Source organism: Anolis sagrei, chromosome 13, assembly GCF_037176765.1.
Source record: "Anolis sagrei isolate rAnoSag1 chromosome 13, rAnoSag1.mat, whole genome shotgun sequence".
Classification (NCBI taxonomy): domain Eukaryota; kingdom Metazoa; phylum Chordata; class Lepidosauria; order Squamata; family Dactyloidae; genus Anolis; species Anolis sagrei.
Window position 1 is genome coordinate 7,652,081 of NC_090033.1, and position 23,988 is coordinate 7,676,068.

General features: G+C 42.6%; 1 protein-coding gene across 2 annotated transcripts in view; it reads right to left on the reverse strand.

Annotated features, from left to right (window-relative positions):
• The window catches only part of EPHA2 (EPH receptor A2), a 46,667-nt gene extending 35,375 nt beyond the window's left edge, over positions 1 to 11,292 (reverse strand). Inside the window, exon 1 of one of the 2 annotated variants that reach the window (XM_060758845.2) lies at positions 11,122 to 11,292. In XM_060758845.2, coding sequence (XP_060614828.2) covers positions 11,122 to 11,200 — 79 coding nt within the window. In that variant the 5' untranslated portion in view covers positions 11,201 to 11,292. The remainder of the gene's footprint in view (positions 1 to 11,121) is intronic. The other variant, XM_060758844.2, reaches the window with a different exon arrangement.
• Positions 11,293 to 23,988: the final 12,696 nt, after the last annotated feature.

Genomic DNA, 23,988 nt, shown 5'->3' on the forward strand with positions numbered 1-23,988 from the left:
AACTCCCCAGCTTCGGCCTTCTTGGCCTTCAGAAGATGAGTTTTCCCGTGATACGAGATTAGGACTCTGCATGGAGAGAGCTTGGTGATTCCTGGGTCTGGCCTTAGCCGCTTCCCAAGAAAAATGGAATCCCAGACATCCTCTCTCTCTTTGGCAGCTGCCGGCCATTCTCTCTGATGTATGGCCTGCATTTCCATCCATGTTTCAGTGTGATCACACAGAGACTCAATGAAAAATTCATCATTCCCCTCATCCTCCAAGGCAAACTACCCAGCATCAGGCAAACTTGAGAGATGAACATGAACTTGACTTTAAGGCAATGTTTTCTGCTCTGAAGGGACCAGAAAAACATCCCTTAATTTAAGCTCAAACCTGGACAAGAAGCCTCTCCCTTCGACACCTGGGTTTCAAGGACTGCTTCTTACAGAGTCTTTCTGACCTTCTAATTAACCTTTCATTTACTCTCAATGTGCAGAGGCCTAATCTCATATCACGGGAAAACTCCCCAGCTTCGGCCTTCTTGGCCTTCAGAAGATGGGGAGTTTTTCCGTGATACGAGATTAGGACTCTGCACGGAGAGAGCTTGGTGATTCCTTGGTCTGGCCTTAGTCGCTTCCCAAGAAAAATGGAGTCCCAGACATCCTCTCTCTCTTTAGCAGCTGCCGGCCCTTCTCTCTGATCTACAATCTGCATTCCTGTCAGTGTTTCAGTGTGATCACACACAGACTCAGTGAAAAATCCATCATTCCCCTCATACTCCGAGGCAGACTCCCCAGCATCACACAAGCTCAAACCTGGACAAGAAGCCATGAGGTCATCCCTTCGACACGTGGCCTTCTTGGCCTTCAGAAGATGGGGAGTTTTCCCGTGATATGAGATTAGGCCTCTGCACGGAGAGAGCTTGGTGATTCCTCCTGCCTCGGAGGATGAGGGGAATGATGGATTTTTCACTGAGTCTGGGAGTGATCTTCGGCCTTCAGAAGATGAGGAGTTTTCCCATGATATGAGATTAGGCCTCTGCACGGAGAGAGCTTGGTGATTCCTCCTGCCTCGAAGGATGAGGGGAATGATGGAGTTTTCACTGAGTCTGTGTGTGATCTTCGGCCTTCAGAAGATGAGGAGTTTTCCCATGACATGAGATTAGTCCTCTGCACGGAGAGAGCTTGGTGATTCCTCCTGCCTCAGAGGATGAGGGGAATGATGGATTTTTCACTGAGTCTGGGTGCGATCTTCGACCTTCAGAAGATGAGGAGTTTTCCCCTGATATGAGATCAGACCTCTGCACGGAGACAGATTGGTGATTTCTCCTGCCTCAGAGGATGAGGGGAATGATTGATTTTTCACTGACTCTGTGTGTGATCTTCGGCCTTCAGAAGATGAGGAGTTTTCCCCTGATATGAGATTAGACCTCTGCACGGAGAGAGCTTGGTGATTCCTCCTGCCTCGGAGGATGAGGGGAATGATGGATTTTTCACTGAGTCTGGGTGTGATCTTCAGCCTTCAGAAGATGAGGAGTTTTCCCCTGATATGAGATTAGACCTCTGCATGGAGAGAGCTTGGTGATTCCTCCTACCTCGGAGGATGAGGGGAATGATGGATTTTTCACTGAGTCTGGGTGTGATCTTCGGCCTTCACAAGATGAGGAGTTTTCCCCTGATATGAGATTAGACCTCTGCACGGAGAGAGCTTGGTGATTCCTCCTGCCTCGGAGGATGAGGGGAATGATGGATTTTTCACTGAGTCTGGGTGTGATCTTCAGCCTTCAGAAGATGAGGAGTTTTCCCCTGATATGAGATTAGACCTCTGCATGGAGAGAGCTTGGTGATTCCTCCTACCTCGGAGGATGAGGGGAATGATGGATTTTTCACTGAGTCTGGGTGTGATCTTCGGCCTTCAGAAGATGAGGAGTTTTCCCATGATATGAGATTAGACCTCTGCATGGAGAGAGCTTGGTGATTCCTCCTGCCTCGAAGGATGAGGGGAATGATGGATTTTTCACGGAGTCTGGGTGTGATCTTCGGCCTTCAGAAGATGAGGAGTTTTCCCATGATATGAGATCAGACCTCTGCACGGAGAGAGATTGGTGATTCCTCCTGCCTCGGAGGATGAGGGAAATAATGGATTTTTCACTGAGTCTGGGTGTGATCTTTGGCCTTCAGAAGATGAGGTGTTTTCCCATGATATGAGATTAGACCTCTGCATGGAGAGAGTTTGGTGATTCCTCCTGCCTCGGGGAATGCTAGATTTTTCACTGAGTCTGGGTGTGATCTTCGGCCTTCAGAAGATGAGGAGTTTTCCCATGATATGAGATTAGACCTCTGCACGGAGAGAGCTTGGTGATTCCTCCTGCCTTGGAGGATGAGGGAAATAATGGATTTTTCACTGAGTCTGGGTGTGATCTTTGGCCTTCAGAAGATGAGGAGTTTTCCCATGATATGAGATTAGGCCTCTGCACAGAGAGAGCTTGGTGATTCCTCCTGCCTCGGGGAATGCTAGATTTTTCACTGAGTCTGGGTGTGATCTTCGGCCTTCAGAAGATGAGGAGTTTTCCCATGATATGAGATTAGACCTCTGCACGGAGAGAGCTTGGTGATTCCTGGGTCTGGCCTTGGCTGCTTCCCAAGAAAAATGGAATCCCAGACATGCTCTCTCTCTTCGGCAGCTGCCGGCCCTTCTCTCTGATCTACGGCGTGCATTTCTGTCCGTGTTTCAGTCTGATCGCACCCATTATTCCCCTCATCCTCTGCTGTAGACTCCCCAGCCTTCCCAAGATCCTGAAGGAGCTCCAACAAGCTCCTTCAAGGACCACCGCTCTCCACCAAACTTGGCACACAGAACCCCCATGACCAACTCAACCAAGTGAATCCCAGAGCCTACTCTTGGGCAAGTCACACTCTCTCAGCCTCAAAGGATGGCAGCCCGGAGGAGCCGAAGACCCAAAGAGGGGGGAACCCAAGGTAGTGAAGGCATGCCGTATCTATAGCAACGCCCTTCCGGACGTGCCATAAAACCCCCCTTCCCATTGTGAGGCTTCTGTCTGGCTTGCCTCAGCCTTATCTCCACGCCTGTCGTTTGCAAACCCTTTGCCTCCCGCCCGAAGGAATGTGAGCGGTTTGGAAAGAGGGAGGCAAATCTGTGCAGTCAGGAGGAGGGAGAGACCCAAAGGAGAGGCGCATCCATTCACCTTTCCCAAGGCCAAACCCAACCTGGGCATTCGATTGTGTGGCAGCGGGTTATGGGCCCGGTCTGGCCGTCGTTGGGGGCTATTTTTACGTGATGCTTCATGCTGAAATCCCCAGCAGCTGCCTGTCGTCCGAGGCTGCCTCCGCTCCAGACATTTGCAAGGAGCATCTGGAAGAAGTTTCCTTTCCCACCGGCTAATTTTAAACCCTTCGCAGCGTGCGATTTTGGTGACGGTTGGGAAGCACGAATGCTTCCCAAACACTTGGGAGGAGAGGAAAGAAGGAGGAGGAGAGCAAGGCAACCCTGGGCTCTCTTTGCTGGAGACAGCATTCGCTTGGAGTCCCTTTTGGGGAGAAAATGCAGGGTATTAATTATTATTATTATTATTAATAATATTATTATTATGGCACCCAAAGTCTGGGATTCGGACTTTGAGCGTGGGCCAAAACACACCCAGAAATGCCATTGCTATCTCCACGCAGGAGACAAAAACATGCAAAGCGACGCTAGGGAAGTCTCTGTCGTTGGCGCCAAAATATATACATACATATACATATATACATGCATTTGACTTGTATGTGATGTAAACATGCCATTAATTTATACATAGCTATATTCGGCACCTATGATGGGAGTTGTAGTTAGAATGAGGGGAGTTATAGTCCATCCCACACCCAGATAGCCCCCATGAACCAGGGTGATGGGAGTTGTACTTAGGATAATGGGAGTTATAGTCCATCCCACACCCAGATAGCCCCTATGAACCTGGGTGATGGGAGTTGTAGTTAGGATGATGGGAGTTATAGTCCACCCCACACCCAGATAGCCACTATGAACCTGGGTGATGGGAGTTGTAGTTAGGATGATGGGAGTTACAGTCCATCCCACACCCAGATAGCCACCATGAACCAGGGTGATGGGAGTTGTACTTAGGATGATGAGAGTTATAGTCCATCCCACACCCTGATAGCCCCTATGAACCAGGGTGATGGGAGTTGTACTTAGGATGATGGGAGTTATACTACACCCCTTATGCAAAGAGCCCCCATGGCCCAGGATGATGGGCATTGTACTTAGGATTATGGGAGTTGTAGTTCAAAAGGTGGAAGTTATAGTCCACCCCACACCCAGGTAGCCCCCGTGAACAAGGATGGTGGGAGTTGCAGTTTGCCCCATATGCAGAGCCTGTGACCCCAGATGAAGGGAGTTGTAGTTAGAATGGTGGGAATTATAGTCCACCCCACACCCAGATAGCCCCTGTGAATCAAGATAATGGGATTGTAGTTAGGATGATGGGAGTTATAGTCCATCTCACACCCTGATAGCCCCTGTGAACCAGTGTGATGGGAGTTGTAGTTAGGATGATGGGAGTTATAGTCCATCCCACACCCAGATAGCCCCTATGAACCAGGGTGATGGGAGTTGTACTTAGGATGATGGGAGTTATACTACACCCCTTATGCAAAGAGCCCCCATGGCCCAGGATGATGGGCATTGTACTTAGGATTATGGGAGTTGTAGTTCAAAACATGAAAGTTATAGTCCACCCCACACCCAGGTAGCCCCCGTGAACAAGGATGGTGGGAGTTGCAGTTTGCCCCATATGCAGAGCCTGTGACCCCAGATGAAGGGAGTTGTAGTTAGAATGGTGGGAATTATAGTCCACCCCACACCCAGATAGCCCCTGTGAATCAAGATAATGGGAGTTGTAGTTAGGATGATGAGAGTTATAGCCCACCCCACACCCAGATAGCCCCTGTGAAGCAAGATAATGGGAGTTGTAGTTATGATGATGGGAGTTATAGTTCACTTTCCACCTAGATAGCCCCTGTGAATCAGGATAATGGGAGTTGTAGTTAGGATGGTGGGAGTTATAGTTCACTTCACACCCAGATAGCCCCGTGAATCAGGATAATGGGAGTTGTAGTTAGGATGATGGGATTTATAGTTCACTTCACACCCAGACAGCCCATGTGAATCAGGATAATGGGAGTTGTAGTTAGGATGATGGGATTTATAGTTCACTTCACACCCAGATAACCCCTTTGAATCAAGATAATGGGAGTTGTAGTTCACCCCATATGCAGAGAACCTGATGGGAGTTGTAGTTAAAATAATGAGTACTGTAGTTATAATGGTGGACGTTATAGTTCACCCCACACCCAGAGCCCCCGTGGCCCAGGATGGTGGAAGTTGTAGTTCACCCCATATGCAGAGCCTGCAACCCAGGATGATGGGAATTGTACTGAGGATGATGGGAGTTGTAGTTAGAATGGTGGGAGTTATAGCTCACCCCACACCCTGTGAACCAGGTTGATAGGAGTTGTAGTTAACCCTGCACCCATTGAGTTCTATGATCCAGAATGATGGGAATCATACTTAGGATGACGAGGTTTTTAGTTGAATGCTGGGAGTTACAGTTGGAATGGTAACTTATACATGGATATATACGGTAGCAATGGGAGGGGGCCACATTCCTGGGGAAGGAAGGGAGGAAGGAAGCCCACAATGAGCCCAAGCACAGCAAGCCGGCCACGAACTGCTTACTGGGCAGATTGCAGGCGGCCGCAGCCGTGGCGGTGGCGGCAACGGCGTAATGAGAGCCCGGGCGGCCATCCGGGACTGGTCATTAACATTCCTGGTCTGAGGCCGAGTTGGACACGGCCAGGCCTTTGCAAAGCTGATGATGCGCAGAAATCATCCCAAGAGTCCTTTCTCCCACCCTGGACATCATTCCAGAGGGATACACACACACACACACACACACACACACACACATTCCACTTGCTACCTCTATGCAGAGACCCTCACTGATTGACTTTGCAGCTGCAAGGCTACACAATGCTAATTGCAACATTCCCACTTGCCTCCAACAGACAAGAGTTCTTTCTCCCACCCTCGACATTATTCGACAGGGAGATACACACACACACATACATACATTCCACTTGCTACCTCTATGCAGAGACCCTCACTGATTGACTTTGCAGCTGCAAGGCTACTCAATGCTGATTGCAACATTCCCACTTGCCTCCAACAGACAAGAGTTCTTTCTCCCACCCTGGACATTATTCGACAGGGAGATACACACACACACATACATTCCATTTGCTGCCTCTATGCAGAGACCCTCACTGATTGACTTTGCAGCTGCAAGGCTACTCAATGCTGATTGCAACATTCTGACTTGCCTCCAACAGACAAGAGTTCTTTCTCCCACCCTCGACATTATTCCACCGGGAGATACACACACACACACACACACACATACATACATTCCACTTGCTACCTCTATGCAGAGACCCTCACTGATTGACTTTGCAGCTGCAAGGCTACTCAATGCTAATTGCAACATTCCCACTTGCCTCCAACAGACAAGAGTTCTTTCTCCCACCCTCAACATTATTCAACAGGGATACACACACACACATACATACATTCCACTTGCTGCCTCTATGCAGAGACCCTCACTGATTGACTTTGCAGCTGCAAGGCTACTCAATGCTAATTGCAACATTCCCACTTGCCTCCAACAGACAAGAGTTCTTTCTCCCGACCCTGGACATTATTCCACAGGGATATATACAAACCCCACTTGCTTCATTTCCAACAGACCTCTCTGCAGACACCCTCACTGATTGACTTTGCAGCTGTTCCAAGCCATTCAATGCAAATCAAGCTGGCCAATGGTAGCATTCACACTTGCGTCACACAGACAAGGGTTTCTCCTATCCTTGACATCGCTGCACACTGATATGTGCATTCCACTTGCTTCGCTACCTTTATGCAGAAACCCTCCATAATTGACTTTGCAGCTTCCAGGCTAGACAATTGGCCAGTGGCAACATCCACACTTGCTTCAAGCAGACAAGAGTTCTTTCTCCCACCCAGGACATCATTCCACAGGGATATATAAAACTCCACCTGCCTCGTTTCCAACAGACCTCTATGTGGACACCCTCGCTGATTGACTTTGCAGATGCAAGGCCATTCAATGCTAAACAAGGTGGTCAATGGCAACATTCACATTGACCTCCAACAGACAAGGGTTTTTCCTCCCACCCTGGACATCATTCCACTGCACTCCACTTAATACCTCTATGCAGACACCCTCACTGATTGACTTTGCAGCTTCATGGCTACTCAATGCTGATCGAGGTGGGCAATTGCAACATCCACACTTGCTTCACACAGACAAGGGTTCTTTCTCTCACCCTGGACATTATTCCACAAATATGCGTGTGTATGCACTCCACTTCCTTCACGATCTCTATGCAGAGACCCTCACTGATTGACTTTGAGGTTGCAAGACCATTCAATGCAAATCAAGCTGACGAATGGCAACCTTCACACTTGCCTCCAACAGACAAGGGTTCTTCCTCCCACCCTGGACATCATTCCACAGGGATATATACACACTGCACTTGCCTCGTTTCCAACATACCTCCCTGATTGACTTTGCAGCTGCCAAGCTACTCAATTAGCCAATGGCAACATTCCCACTTGCCTCAAGCAGACAAGGGTTCTTCCTCCCACCCTGTACATCATTCCACAAGGAGATATACACACTCCACTTGCATTGTTTACAGCAGACCTCTCTGCAGAGACCCTCTCTGATTGACTTTGCAGCTGACAGGGTATTCAATTAGCCAATGGCAACATTCTCACTTGCTTCAAGCAGACAAGAGTCCTTTCTCCCACCCTGGACATCATTCCACAAGGAGATATATCAACCCCACTTGCCAAGATTCCAACCAGCCGCTCTGCAGAGACCATCCCTGATTGACTTTGCAGCTGCCAGGCTATGCAATTGGCCAACAGCAACATCCACACTTGCTTCAAGGAGACAAGAGTCCTTTCTCCCACCCTGGACATCATTCCACAGGGAGATATACAAACCCCACTTGTCTAGTTTCCAACAGACCTCTCTGCAGAGACCCTCCCTGATTGACTTTGCAGCTTTGTGGCTACTCAGAGCGGAAACCCATCCATCCCTGGAGAAGGAGGGCAGGACAGGCCTGGGCTTGCCTAAGGGAGGCTCCCAGTTTGTCCTGCCGCCGTCCCAAGGGGCTGCCCACTGGGAAGACTGGGAAGGAGCCCTGCCCTTTGGGTTGCCAAGGAGAGAGAGAAAGAGAGAGGGCTCCTCTTCGTCACCTGGGAAATATGCACCCAAAGGTGAGCGAGGAGGAATGTCCCGCAAGGAAGGAAGGAAGGGAAGGAGGGGTGACTCAGTGGGCCTGGCCCTCCTTCCATTGTGTAACCAAGGTGCGCCAGGCTCTTCCCCTTCCCCGAGTGACACTCACAGGAGTCACCAGGGCCCCAAAGAGAGGGTAAAGGGAGAAGAAAGGCCCTCCAAAGAACATCTAGTCTGACCTAGGCAGGGAGGCACCACCAAAGCACCCAAAAGAGAGATGGGAGAGAGCATAGGGTCCTAGAAAAGCCATCTAGTCTGACCCTTCTTCTTCTCTGCAGGTGGCACCACTAAAGCCCCAGAAAGAGACGACAGAGAGGTAAACAAAGCATAGAATCCCAGAGTTGGGACCTCCAAAGGCCATCCAGTCTGACCTCCTTCAGCCAGGCAGGGGAACACCATCAAAGCACCAAAAAGAGGTAAACAAAGCATAGAATCCCAGAGTTGGGCCCTCCAAAGTCCATCTAGTCTGACCCTTCTTCTTCTCTGCAGGGAAACACCACCAAAGCACCAAAGAGAGAAAGGACAGAGAGGTAAACACAAAGCATAGAATCCTAGAGTTGGGCCCTCCAAAGGCCATCCAGTCTGACCTCCTTCAGTCAGGCAGGGAAACACAACCAAAGCACCAAAAACAGATGGGAGAGAGGTAAATAGAGCATAGGGTCCTAGAGTTGGGTCCTCCAAAGGCCATCTAGCCTGACCCTTCTTCTTCTCTGCAGGGTGGCACCACCAAAGCACCAAAGAGAGAGACGACAGAGAGGTAAACAAAGCATAGAATCCTCAAGTTGGGCCCTCCAAAGGCCATCCAGTCTGACCTCCTTCAGCCAAGCAGGGAAACGCCATCAAAACACCAAAAAGAGAGATGATAAAGAGGTTAACAAAGCATAGAATCCTAGGGTTGGGTCTTCCAAAGGACATCCAGTCTGACCTCCTTCAGCCAGGCAGGGAAACGCCATCAAAGCACCAAAAAGAGAAGTAAACAAAGCATAGAATCCCAGAGTTGGGGCCTCCAAAGGCCATCTAGTCTGATCCTTCTTCTTCTGCCCGGTAGGGAGGCACCACCAAAGCACCATAGAGAGAGATGGTGGAGTCTATGCTCTATTTACCTCTCTATCACCTCTCTCTTTGGTGCTTTGGTGGTGCCTCCCTGCATGGCAGAAGATGGGCCAGGCTGGATGGCCTTTGGAGGCCCCAACTCTAGCATTCCATGATCTATTTGCCTCTCTTAGAATTGGGACTTCCGAAGGCCATCCAGCTTGGCCCTTCTTCTTCTGCACTGCAGGGTTAGGCACCACCAAAGCCCTCCTGCCCAGGCTGTCATCATAAAATAATCAAAACACACAGTAGGTTGGGGCCTCCAAAGGCCATCCAGTCTGGCCCCTTTTCAACCAAGCAGGGAGGCACCATCCAAACACTACACATAAACATGATGGGTGGGGAGGTAGGTGCGATAGATGGACAGATAGAGAACTAGAGTTGGAAGGGAGCCCAAAGAGGGCCATGCAGCCCAACCCCCTTATGGGGAAGCACCATCCGATCCCTCCCGACAGATGGCCAAACATTCCTTATAATGATAATACTGTAATAATGATGGTGATGATAGGAGCAGAACCATAGAGTTGGAAGGGAACCCCAAGGGCCATCCAGTCCAGCTCCTTCATCCCTCCCGGCAGATCCTTCTGCTTCAAAAGCTCCAGTGAAGGAAGGAAAGAGGGAAAGAAAGAAAGAAAGAGGAGAGAAGGAAGGGAGGAAGGAGGGAGAAAATGAAAGAAGGAGGAAAGGAAGGAAGGAAAGAAGGAAGAGGGAGGAGTGAAGGAAGGGAGGAAGGAGGGAAGGAAGGAGAGAAGGAAGGAAGGCAGGAAGGAGAGAAAGAAGGAGAGAAGGAGGGAAATGTGGAAAGGAGGAAGGAAGGAAGGACAGAGAAAAAGAAGGAGAGAAGGAAGGAAGGAGGGAAATAAGGAAAGAAGGAAGGAGGGAAGGAAGGGAAGAAGGGGGGAAGGAGGGAAGGAAGGAAGGAAAGAAAGAAGGAGGGAGGGAAGGAAGGAAGGAAGGAAGGAAGAAAGGGGGAGAGAAGGAAGGAGGGAGAGAAAGAAGGAGGGAAGGAAGGAAAGAAGGAGGGAGAGAAAGAAGGAGGGAGAGAAAGGAGGGAAGGAGGGAAGGGAAGAAGGAGGGAAGGAGGGAAGAAAGGAAGGAAGGAAGGAGGGAAGGAGGGAGAGAAAGAAGGAAAGAAGGAAGGAGGGAAGGAATGAAGGAGGGAGAGAAAGAAGGAGGGAGGGAGAGAAGGAAGGAAGGAAGGAGGGAGAGAAAGAAGGAAAGAAGGAAGGAGGGAAGGAAGGAAGGAAGGAAGGAGGGAGAGAAAGGAGAGAAGGTAGGAAGGAGGGAAGAAAGGAAGGAAAGAAGGAGGGAGAGAAGGAAAGAGGGAAGGAAGGAAGGAAAGAAGGAGGGAGAGAAGGAAGGAGAGAAGGAAGGAATGATGGAAAGAAAGAAGGAGTGAAATAAAGAAGGAAGGAGGGAGGGAGGGAAGGAAGGAAGGAAAGAAGGAAGGAAAGAAATAAAGAAGGAGGATGCCCCGGGTTGAGACCTCCTCCTCCTCCTTCTCCTGGGTCTTGGTCTCTTTCTCGATGTGCCTGTCTCCCTTGTGCCCCCCCCCCCCTCCCTCCTTCCTTCCCTTCTTCCCAAGTTGGGCGAAGTTTCCTCCTCCTTCCTTCCTTCCTTCTTTCCTTCTCCTGGGAGGGGAGTGGGCTCACCTTCCCGGGCGTGGGACCCTCTGAGCAGCAAGCAGGAGGAGAGGGCCAGGAGGAGGAGGAGGAGGGGGCGTCTGGCCATGGCTGGGGCTCCTCTCTCTCCCTCTCTTCCTCTCTCTCTCCCTCGGGAAGCTGAATGGGAGCCGGTGGGAAAGTTCTCGCCCAGTTCATTCATGCTGCCCCGTGACGTCAGCGAGGGCACGCCCACCCCATGGAGGCCCCGCCCACCCCTCAGCCCAGGGGAGGAGCCAAGGGGAAGGGCCTCTTCAATGGTCAAGTCCTGACTTGGAAAGTTGTTGTTCTACTCCAAGATACTTTGTTTGTGTCACTGCTTCAAAATAGCTTGCAATTGGTTGTAATGTAACAATAACAGCAATATAATAATAATAATAATAATAATAATAATATTATAGCAATATAATAATAATAATATATTATTATATAATATATATTATATTATTATTATTGTAATGTAACAATAACAGCAATATAATAATAATAATATATTATTATATATAATATATATTATTATTATTGTAATGTAACAATAATAACAGCCATATAATAATAATAATATAATAGCAATATAATAATATATTATTACTATATAATATATATTATATTATTATTATTATTATTGTAATGTAACAATAATAACAGCAATATAATAATAATAATATAGCAATATAATAATAATATATTATTATTATATTATATATATATTATTATTGTAATGTAACAATAATAACAGCAATATAATAATATAATAGCAATATAATATATATATATATATACATAATATATATATATTATTGTAATGTAACAATAATAACAGCAATATAATAATAATAATAATAATATAGCAATATAATAATAATATATTATTATAATATATATATATATATATTATATTACTATTATTATTGTAATGTAACAATAATAACAGCAATATAATAATAATAATATAGCAATATAATAATAATATATTATTATAATATAATATATATATTATTATATTACTATTGTTATTGTAATGTAACAATAATAACAGCAATATAATAATAATATAGCAATATAATAATAATATATTATTATATAATATATATTATATTATTATTATTATTGTAATGTAACAATAGTAACAGCAATATAATAATAATAATAATATAATAGCAATATAATAATATATTATTATTATATAATATATATTATTATATTATTATTATTGTAATGTAACAATAATAACAGCAATATAATAATATAATAGCAATATAATAATAATATATTATTATATAATATATATTATTATATTATTATTTTTGTAATGTAATAATAATAACAGCAAGATAATAATAATAATATAGCAATATAATAATAATAATATATTATTATATAATATATATTATATTATTATTATTGTAATGTAACAATAATAACAGCAATATAATGATAAAAATAATAATTTAAACATATAATAATAATACAACAATAATAAATATGACAATAATATGATAATATAATAACTATAATACATATAAATATATAACAATATCAGTATGACCACAAAATCAATAATACAGCAAGAATACATATAAATATATAATAGTAGCAATAACAATATGACAATAACCAAATAATAATATAATCATATAACAATAAATTTACAATTGCTATATTATAATTATATCATCATATTATTCTTATAGTTATACATCATTTTTGTTATATTATTATTATTAGTCATCATATTATTATATTATTTTTGTTATAATAATATAACAAAACAATATAATAATAATATGATGACTAATAACAATAATAATATAACAAAAATAATATAAAGAATAATATGATGATATAATTATAATATAACATGCTGATATATTATTATAACAAAATAATATAATAACAATAATATGATGACTAATAATAATAATATAACAAAATAATATATAAAGATAAGAATAATAAAATGATATAATTATAACAATAATAAATACAATAATTTAACAATAATACGATAACAATATAATATAATATTATATAACAGACATAGGTCTTCTTCTAAATGCGCACAGACTGCGTTCTCATCGGCATGTTGGAGTTCTATAACAGACCTTGTAGATCTGAATGCGCACAGACTGCATTATCATATGCATATTGGAGTTCTATAACAGACATTGTAGTTCTGAAAAAACAGAGACTACTTTATCATCGGCATACTGGAATGCTATAACAGACATTGTAAGTCTTCTGAATGTGCACAAACTATGTTATCATCAGCATATTGGAGTTCTATAACAGATGTTGCTGTGACCTTGGTTTCAGCTTTCAGAGTTAAATAGCTTGCCATTTGTCTGATATGAAGATGATGAAGTATCATATAACAACAATAAATATAAGAATATAAGAATAACAACAAAAGCCAGGATTGGAAGGCAAGGCCATGGCTCTCAACCAAGGAACTCCTTGTTCCTCTCGGTTTGCAGAAACCGCTTTTCCTTCTCTCTTTCTCAGAGGATGACATCACTAATCTCCTATTATTCACCTATTTTCTTAAGGAAAGTCACCTGTTTCTCTTCCTCCCGGGTGAAGTGACCTCACGCAGCAGAAACCGGCTCGTCTTCGGTGGATTTCACCCAAGGGAGGAAGGAAGACAGGAATGAGGAACACGTCTTTCTCACGGCTTTTACTACAGTTGGGCAACGTCTTGAAAGGCCTTTTCCTTCCCAGCATACATTCCCTCCAGATGTTTTGGACTTGGACTCCCACAAGGTGGGTATGCAGATGATCCCGTAATTAAATGTCCAGTTCCAAGAGGACAAAGGCATGGGCCAACTTCGGCCTTCCCTCCAAGTGTTTTGGACTGAGACTCCCACAACGTGGGTATGCAGATGATCCCGTAATAAGTGTCCAGTCCCAAGAAGACAAAGGCATGGGCCAACTTCGGCCTTCCCTCCAAGTGTTTTGGACTCAGACTCCCACAACGTGGGTATGCAGATGATCCCGTAATTAAATGTCCAGTTCCAAGAGGACAAAGGCATGGGCCAACTTCGGCCTTCCCTCCAAGTGTTTTGGACTCAGACTCCCACAACGTGGGTATGCAGATGATCCCGTAATTAAATGTCCAGTTCCAAGAGGACAAAGGCATGGGCCAACTTCGGCCTTCCCTCCAAGTGTTTTGGACTCGGACTGCCACAACATGAGTATGCAGATGATCCCGTAATAAGTGTCCAGTTCCAAGCTGACTAAGGCATGGGCCAACTTTAGCCTTCCCTCGAGGTGTTTTGGACTCGGACTCCCACAACGTGGGTATGCTGATGATCCCTTAATTAAGTGTCCAGTTCCAAGCGGACAAAGGCATGGGCCAACTTCGGCCTTCCCTCCAAGTGTTTTGGACTCGGACTGCCACAACATGAGTATGCAGATGATCCCGTAATAAGTATCCAGTCCCAAGCGGACAAAGGCGTGGGCCAACTTCGGCCTTCCCTCCAAGTGTTTTGGACTCGGACTGCCACAACATGAGTATGCAGATGATCCCTTAATTAAGTGTCCAGTTCCAAGCGGACTAAGCCATGGGCCAACTTTAGACTTCCCTCAAGGTGTTTTGGACTCAGACTCGCATAACGTGGGTATGCTGATGATCCCGTAATAAGTGTCCACTTCCAAGCGGACAAAGGCATGGGCCAAAGTCGGCCTTCCCTCCAAGTGTTTTGGACTCGGACTGCCACAACGTGGGTATGCAGATGATCCCTTAATTAAGTGTCCAGTTCCAAGAGGACAAAGGCATGGGCCAACTTCAGCCTTCCCTCGGGGTGTTTTGGACTCAGACTCCCACAACGTGGGTATGCAGATGATCCCTTAATTAAGTGTCCAGTTCCAAGAGGACAAAGGCATGGGCCAACTTCGGCCTTCCCTCAAGGTGTTTTGGACTCAGACTCCCACAACATGCGTATGCAGATGATCCCGTAATAAGTGTCCAGTTCCAAGCGGACAAAGGCATGGGCCAACTTCGGCCTTCCCTCCAAGTGTTTTGGACTCGGACTGCCACAACATGAGTATGCAGATGATCCCATAATAAATGTCTAGTTCCAAGCGGACTAAGGTATGGGCTGACTTCAGCCTTCCCTCCAAGTGTTTTGGACTCGGACACCCACAACATGAGTATGCAGATAATCCCTTAATTAAGTGTCCAGTTCCAAGCGGACAAAGGCATGGGCCAACTTTGGCCTTCCCTCCAAGTGTTTTGGACTCGGACTCCCACAATGTGGGTATGCAGATGATCCCTTGATTCTGAAGTGTCCACTTCCAAGAGGACAAACGCATGGGCCAATTTTGGCCCTGTCTCCAGGTGTCCAGTTCCAAGCAGACTAAGGCATGGGCCAACTTTAATCTTCCCTCGAGGTGTTTTGGACTCGGACTCGCATAACGTGGGTATGCTGATGATCCCGTAATTACATCCAGTTCCAAGAGGACAAAGGCATGGGCCAACTTCGGCCTTCCCTCCAAGTGTTTTGGACTCAGACTCCCACAACATGAGTATGCAGATGATCCCTTAATTAAGTGTCCAGTCCCAAGCGGACAAAGGCATGGGCCAACTTCGGCCTTCCCTCCAAGTGTTTTGGACTCGGACTGCCACAACCTGAGTATGCAGATGATCCCGTAATAATGTCCAGTTCCAAGAGGACAAAGGCATGGGCCACCTTCGGCCTTCCCTCCAAGTGTTTTGGATTCAGACTCCCACAACCTGAGTATGCAGATGATCCCGTAATAACATCCAGTTCCAAGAGGACAAAGGCATGGGCCGACTTTAGCCTTCCCTCCAAGTGTTTTGGACTCCGACTCCCACAACGTGGGTATGCAGATGATCCCTTAATTAAGTGTCCAGTCCCAAGCGGACAAAGGCATGGGCCAACTTCGGCCTTCCCTCCAAGTGTTTTGGACTCGGACTGCCACAACATGAGTATGCAGATGATCCCTTAATTAAGTGTCCAGTCCCAAGCGGACAAAGGCATGGGCCAACTTTGGCCTTCCCTCCAAGTGTTTTGGACTCGGACTGCCACAACCTGAGTATGCAGATGATCCCGTAATAACGTCCAGTCCCAAGCGGACAAAGGCATGGGCCAACTTCGGCCTTCCCTCCAAGTGTTTTGGACTCGGACTGCCACAACACGAGTATGCAGATGATCCCATAATTACGTCCAGTTCCAAGAGGACAAAGGCATGGGCCAACTTCGGCCTTCCCTCCAAGTGTTTTGGACTCGGACTGCCACAACACGAGTATGCAGATGATCCCATAATTACGTCCAGTTCCAAGAGGACAAAGGCATGGGCCAACTTCGGCCTTCCCTCCAAGTGTTTTGGACTCGGACTGCCACAACACGAGTATGCAGATGATCCCATAATTACGTCCAGTTCCAAGAGGACAAAGGCATGGGCCGACTTCGGCCTTCCCTCCAAGTGTTTTGGACTCCGACTCCCACAACATGAGTATGCAGATGATCCCTTAATAAGTGTCCAGTCCCAAGCGGACAAAGGCATGGGCCAACTTCGGCCTTCCCTCCAAGTGTTTTGGACACGGACTCTCGTAATGTGGGTATGCAGATGATCCCTTAATTAAGTGTCCAGTCCCAAGCGGACAAAGGCATGGGCCGACTTCGGCCTTCCCTCCAAGTGTTTTGGACTCGGACTCCCACAACATGAGTATGCAGATGATCCCATAATTACGTCCAGTTCCAAGAGGACAAAGGCATGGGCCAACTTCGGCCTTCCCTCCAAGTGTTTTGGACTCGGACTGCCACAACACGAGTATGCAGATGATCCCATAATTACGTCCAGTTCCAAGAGGACAAAGGCATGGGCCGACTTCGGCCTTCCCTCCAAGTGTTTTGGACTCCGACTCCCACAACATGAGTATGCAGATGATCCCTTAATAAGTGTCCAGTCCCAAGCGGACAAAGGCATGGGCCAACTTCGGCCTTCCCTCCAAGTGTTTTGGACACGGACTCTCGTAATGTGGGTATGCAGATGATCCCTTAATTAAGTGTCCAGTCCCAAGCGGACAAAGGCATGGGCCAACTTCGGCCTTCCCTCCAAGTGTTTTGGACACGGACTCTCGTAATGTGGGTATGCAGATGATCCCTTAATTAAGTGTCCAGTCCCAAGCGGACAAAGGCATGGGCCAACTTCGGCCTTCCCTCCAAGTGTTTTGGACACGGACTCTCGTAATGTGGGTATGCAGATGATCCCTTAATTAAGTGTCCAGTCCCAAGCGGACAAAGGCATGGGCCAACTTCGGCCTTCCCTCCAAGTGTTTTGGACACGGACTCTCGTAATGTGGGTATGCAGATGATCCCTTAATTAAGTGTCCAGTTCCAAGCGGACAAAGGCATGGGCCGACTTCGGCCTTCCCTCCAAGTGTTTTGGACTCGGACTCCCACAACATGAGTATGCAGATGATCCCTTAATTAAGTGTCCAGTCCCAAGCGGACAAAGGCATGGGCCACCTTCGGCCTTCCCTCCAAGTGTTTTGGACTCCCATAACATGGGTATGCAGATGATCCCTTAATTAAGTGTCCAGTCCCAAGCGGACAAAGGCATGGGCCAACTTCGGCCTTCCCTCCAAGTGTTTTGGATTCAGACTCCCACAACCTGAGTATGCAGATGATCCCGTAATTACATCCAGTTCCAAGAGGACAAAGGCATGGGCTAACTTCGGTCTTCCCTCCAAGTGTTTTGGACTCAGACTCCCACAACATGCGTATGCAGATGATCCCGTAATAAGTGTCCAGTTCCAAGCGGACAAAGGCATGGGCCAACTTCGGCCTTCCCTCCAAGTGTTTTGGACTCAGACTCCCACAACATGCGTATGCAGATGATCCCGTAATAAGTGTCCAGTTCCAAGCAGACAAAGGCATGGGCCAACTTCGGTCTTCCCTCCAAGTGTTTTGGACTCAGACTCCCACAACCTGAGTATGCAGATGATCCCGTAATTACATCCAGTTCCAAGCGGACAAAGGCATGGGCCAACTTCGGTCTTCCCTCCAAGTGTTTTGGACTCAGACTCCCACAACACGAGTATGCAGATGATCCCTTAATTACGTCCAGTTCCAAGAGGACAAAGGCATGAGCCGACTTCGGCCTTCCCTCCAAGTGTTTTGGACTCGGACTCCCACAACATGAGTATGCAGATGATCCCTTAATTAAGTGTCCAGTTCCAAGAGGACAAAGGCATGGGCCAACTTCAGCCTTCCCTCCAAGTGTTTTGGACTCAGACTCCCACAACGTGGGTATGCAGATGATCCCGTAATTACATCCATTTCCAAGCGGACAAAAGCATTGGCCACCTTGGGCCTTCCCTCCAAGTGTTTTGGACTCGGACTCCCACAATGTGGGTATGCAGATGATCCCTTGATTAAGTGTCCAGTCCCAAGCGGACAAAGGCATGAGCCGACTTCGGCCTTCCCTCCAAGTGTTTTGGACTCGGACTGCCACAACATGAGTATGCAGATGATCCCATAACAAATGTCCAGTTCCAAGAGGACAAAGGCATGGGCCAACTTTGGCCTTCCCTCCAAGTGTTTTGGACTCAGACTCCTACAACGTGGGTATGCAGATGATCCCCTGATTGATTTAAGTATCCAGTCCCAAGTGGACAAAGGCATGGGCCAACTTCGGCCCTCCCTCCAAGTGTTTTGGACTCGGACTGCCACAACATGAGTATGCAGATGATCCCATAATAAATGTCTAGTTCCAAGTGGACTAAGGTATGGGCTGACTTCAGCCTTCCCTCCAAGTGTTTTGGATTCAGACTCCCACAACCTGAGTATGCAGATGATCCCATAATTACGTCCAGTTCCAAGCGGACTAAGGCATGGGCCGACTTTATCCTTCTCTCGAGGTGTTTTGGACTCGGACTCCTACAACATGGGTATGCAGATGATCCCGTAATTAAGTGTCCAGTTCCAAGCGAACAAAGGCATGGGCCAACTTCGGCCTTCCCTCCAAGTGTTTTGGACTCGGCCTGCACAACATGAGTATGCAGATGATCCCGTAATAACGTCCAGTCCCAAGCGGACAAAGGCATTGGCCAACTTTGGCCCTCCCTCCAAGTGTTTTGGACTCGGACTCCCACAACATGAGTATGCAGATGATCCCTTAATTAAGTGTCCAGTCACCTGAGGACAAAGGCATGGGCCAACTTCGGCCTTCCCTCCAAGTGTTTTGGACTCGGCCTGCACAACATGAGTATGCAGATGATCCCGTAATAACGTCCAGTCCCAAGCAGACAAAGGCATTGGCCAACTTTGGCCCTCCCTCCAAGTGTTTTGGACTCGGACTCCCACAATGTGGGTATGCAGATGATCCTGTAATTAAGTGTCCAGTTCCAAGCGGACAAAGGCATGGGCCAACTTCGGCCTTCCCTCCAAGTGTTTTGGACTCGGACTCACACAACATAAGTATGCAGATGATCCCATAATAAATGTCCAGTTCCAAGCGGACTAAGGCATGGGCCGACTTTATCCTTCTCTCGAGGTGTTTTGGACTCCTACAACGTGGGTATGCAGATGATCCCGTAATAACGTCCAGTCTCAAGTGGACAAAGGCATGGGCTGACTTTATCCTTCTCTCGAGGTGTTTTGGACTCGGACTGCCACAACATGAGTATGCAGATGATCCCGTAATAACGTCCAGTTCCAAGAGGACAAAGGCATGGGCCAACGTAGGCCTTTCCTCGAGGTGTTTTGAACTTGGACTCTCACAACGTGGGTATGCAGATGATCCCGTAATAATGTCCAGTCCCAAGCGGACAAAGGCATGGGCTGACTTTATCCTTCTCTCAAGGTGTTTTGGACTCGGACTCCTACAACGTGGATATGCAGATGATCCCTTGATTGCCTTAAGTACCCAGAAAGGAGTTGAGACTCCAGCCCTTCTTCTCAGGACCCTTCTCCTTTACTCCCTCAATGCACTTCCAGCTCAAGGTGGCCCTTATAAAAAGACTCAAAGGAAGGAAGGAAGGGAGAGAAGATGAATGCAAGGTGGCCATAAAGTCCCAGAGAGGCCCGCCGGGCAAACGGCCAGACAAAAGCAAGCCACACACTGCTTGTAAAAAGAGTAATTTGTTTTGATGAGCGCAAGAGGAAGAGGAGATGAGAGTGAGGCCCAGGCTTTATGGGTTGGGGGCTTCTTCTTCTGCAAAGAGGGGTCGGAGGGGCTTCCGAGGGACGGGTGGGATGCACAGCCTTTGGCATTCTTGCAAAAGGGCTTCTCTTGGTGGCACAATCCAGATGGACGAACCAGGTATGAATCAGAAGGAATGGAGAAACCAAGGCCAGGGGAACCATCCTTCCTTCTGGGAAGAAGCCAAGGCAAGTTCCCACTTGCCTGTGCCTGCCGTTGGCTCTACCCAAGGCATATATAGACCGTAATTTACTAGTTATTATTTTATATTTATTATTATTATATTTATTTGTAATAATAGTAAAAATATAAGAATAATAATATAATATAGACCATAATTTACTTGTTATTATTTTATATTTATTATTATTATTATTATATTTATTTGTAATAATAGTAAAAAATAATAATAATAATATAATATAGACCATAATTTACTTGTTATTATTTTATATTTATTATTATTATTATATTTATTTGTAATAATAGTAAAAATATAAGAATAATAATATAATATAGACCATAATTTACTTGTTATTATTTTATATTTATTATTATTATATTTATTTGTAATAATAGTAAAAATATAAGAATAATAATATAATATAGACCGTAATTTACTTGTTATTATTTTATATTTATTATTATTATTATATTTATTTGTAATAATAGTAAAAATATAAGAATAATAATATAATATAGACCATAATTTACTTGTTATTATTTTATATTTATTATTATTATTATATTTATTTGTAATAATAGTAAAAATATAAGAATAATAATATAATATAGACCATAATTTACTTGTTATTATTTTATATTTATTATTATTATATTTATTTGTAATAATAGTAAAAATATAAGAATAATAATATAATATAGACCGTAATTTACTTGTTATTATTTTATATTTATTATTATTATTATATTTATTTGTAATAATAGTAAAAATATAAGAATAATAATATAATATAGACCATAATTTACTTGTTATTATTTTATATTTATTATTATTATTATATTTATTTGTAATAATAGTAAAAATATAAGAATTATAATATAATATAGACTATAATTTACTTTTATACTTTTAATAATTTTATTATTTTATATTTATTATAATGATATTTATTTGTAATAGTAGTAAAAATATAAGAATTATAATATAATAAAAATAAATACAAAAATAATAAAAATAATGGCTCTAATTTACTTATCATTTGTATTTTATATATCCTGATTAGTTTATATTTATTATTATATTTATTTGTAATAATAGGAAAAATAAATAGAAGAAATATAAATATAATATAATAAAAATAAAGATAATAATAAAGATAAATATAAGAAAAATAAATAAATACAATAATAAATAATAAAAATAATGGCTCTAATTTACTTATCATTTGTATTTTATATATCCTGATTAGTTTATATTTATTATTATATTTATTTGTAATAATAAGAAAAATAAATAGAAGAAATATAAATATAATAAAAATAAAGATAATAATAAAGATAAATATAATAAAAATAAATAAATAATAAATAATAAAAATAATGGCTCTAATTTACTTATCATTTGTATTTTATATATCACGATTAGTTTATATTTATTATTATATTTATTTGTAATAATAGGAAAAATAAATAGAAGAAATATAAATATAATATAATAAAAATAAAGATAATAATAAAGATAAATATAAGAAAAATAAATAAATACAATAATAAATAATAAAAATAATGGCTCTAATTTCCTTATCATTTGTATTTTATACATCACGATTATTTTATATTTATTATTATATGTATTTGTAATAATAAGAAAAATAAATAGAAGAAATATAAATATAATCTAATAAAAATAGAGATAATAATAAAGATAAATATAAGAAAACAATAATAATAAATACAAGGAAATTATATATATATATATATATATATATATATATATAAGAAATTAATAATAATACATATAAGATAATAATAATAAATAAAATAATAATAAAGATAAAATAATAATAATAAAGATAATAGTAATGATAATAATAAAGAAAATAGTAATAATAAAAATATGAAAATAGTAACAATAATACATATAAGAAAGTGATAATAATAATAAAGAAAATAGTAATAATAATAAATATAAGAATATAATAATAAATGTAAGGAAATAATAACAGTAATAGATATAAGAAAATAATAATAATAAATATAAGAAAAATAATAATAAGAAAATAATAACAATAATAAAGAAAACATAATAAAGAAAATAATAATGTATAATAATAAATATAATAATATAAGATAATATTAATAATAAAGAAAAGAAGAAAATATTACTATTATAAGAAAATAATACTAAATATAAGAAAATAAAAATAAGAATGAGCATAATAAATATAAGAAAATAATACTAAATATAAGAAAATAAGAATAAGAATGAGCATAATAAATATAAGAAATTAAGAATAAATATAAGAAATTAAGAATAAAAATAAGAAAATAAGGGTAAGAATGAGCATAATAAAAATATAAGAAAATAAAAATAAATATAAGAAAATAAAAATAAATATAAGAACATAAAAATAAATAAAAGAAAATAATAATAAATATAAGAAAATAAGAATAAGAATGAGCATAATAAATATAAGAAAATAAGAATAAATATAAGAAAATAATACTAAATATAAGAAAATAAGAATGAGCATAATAAATATAAGAAAATAATACTAAATATAAGAAAATAATACTAAATATAAGAAAATAAGAATGAGCATAATAAATATAAGAAAATAAGAATAAATATAAGAAAATAAAAATAAATATAAGAACATAAAATAAATATAAGAAAATAAGAATAAAAATGAGCATAATAAATATAAGAAAATAAGAATAAATATAAGAAAATAAGAGTAAGAATGAGCATAATAAATATAAGAAAATAATAACAATAATAAATCTTTAACACGATAGTTCAAACTGGGAACAGAACTTTTTGCAAGTGCAGTTGCCTGGTGTGTTGACAAGAGAAAGAGGAGCCAACAGCGGGAGGGAAGGAGGAAGGCTTGATGGTGATTGAATTGGGTGTCTTTATGGTCCAATTGGTTACAGAGTGTTGGCCTTAATGGTTTTATGGCTCTGCCTTGTGTTGAGAGGTGGCATAGGAGTGGGAAACAGCAGGGAAGGAAAGGAGGGAGGAAGGAAGGAGGAAGGAGGTGGGAAATGGGATTCTCCCTCCATCTCCTGTTTGGCTGGTGCAGGCCTTTGATCTCCAGCAGACCCTCCAAGGCAAATATCCTCACCTCCATTTAGTATTTAGTATTTGCAAAAGAGGAATGTGCTGTTGCCCAGAAGCCCAGCGGAGGTTTTCAAGCAAAGGCTGGATGGCCATCTGTCAGGAGGGATTGGATGGTGTCACCCTGCATAACAGAATGGGGTGGGACCAAGTGACACTCTTTGAGAACTTTTCCAACTGTAGGATTCTAATTCCCAACGAACCTTCTAATGCCTGTGAGGCTGGATGGCCATCTGTCGGGAGGGCTTTGACGGTGCCTTCCTGCCCGACAGAATGGGGTCAGACTGGATGGCCTTTGGGGGTACCTTCCAACTTTAGGATTCTGTTATTAATATAATAATATAATATTACATTATATTATTATAATATATAACAACAACAAC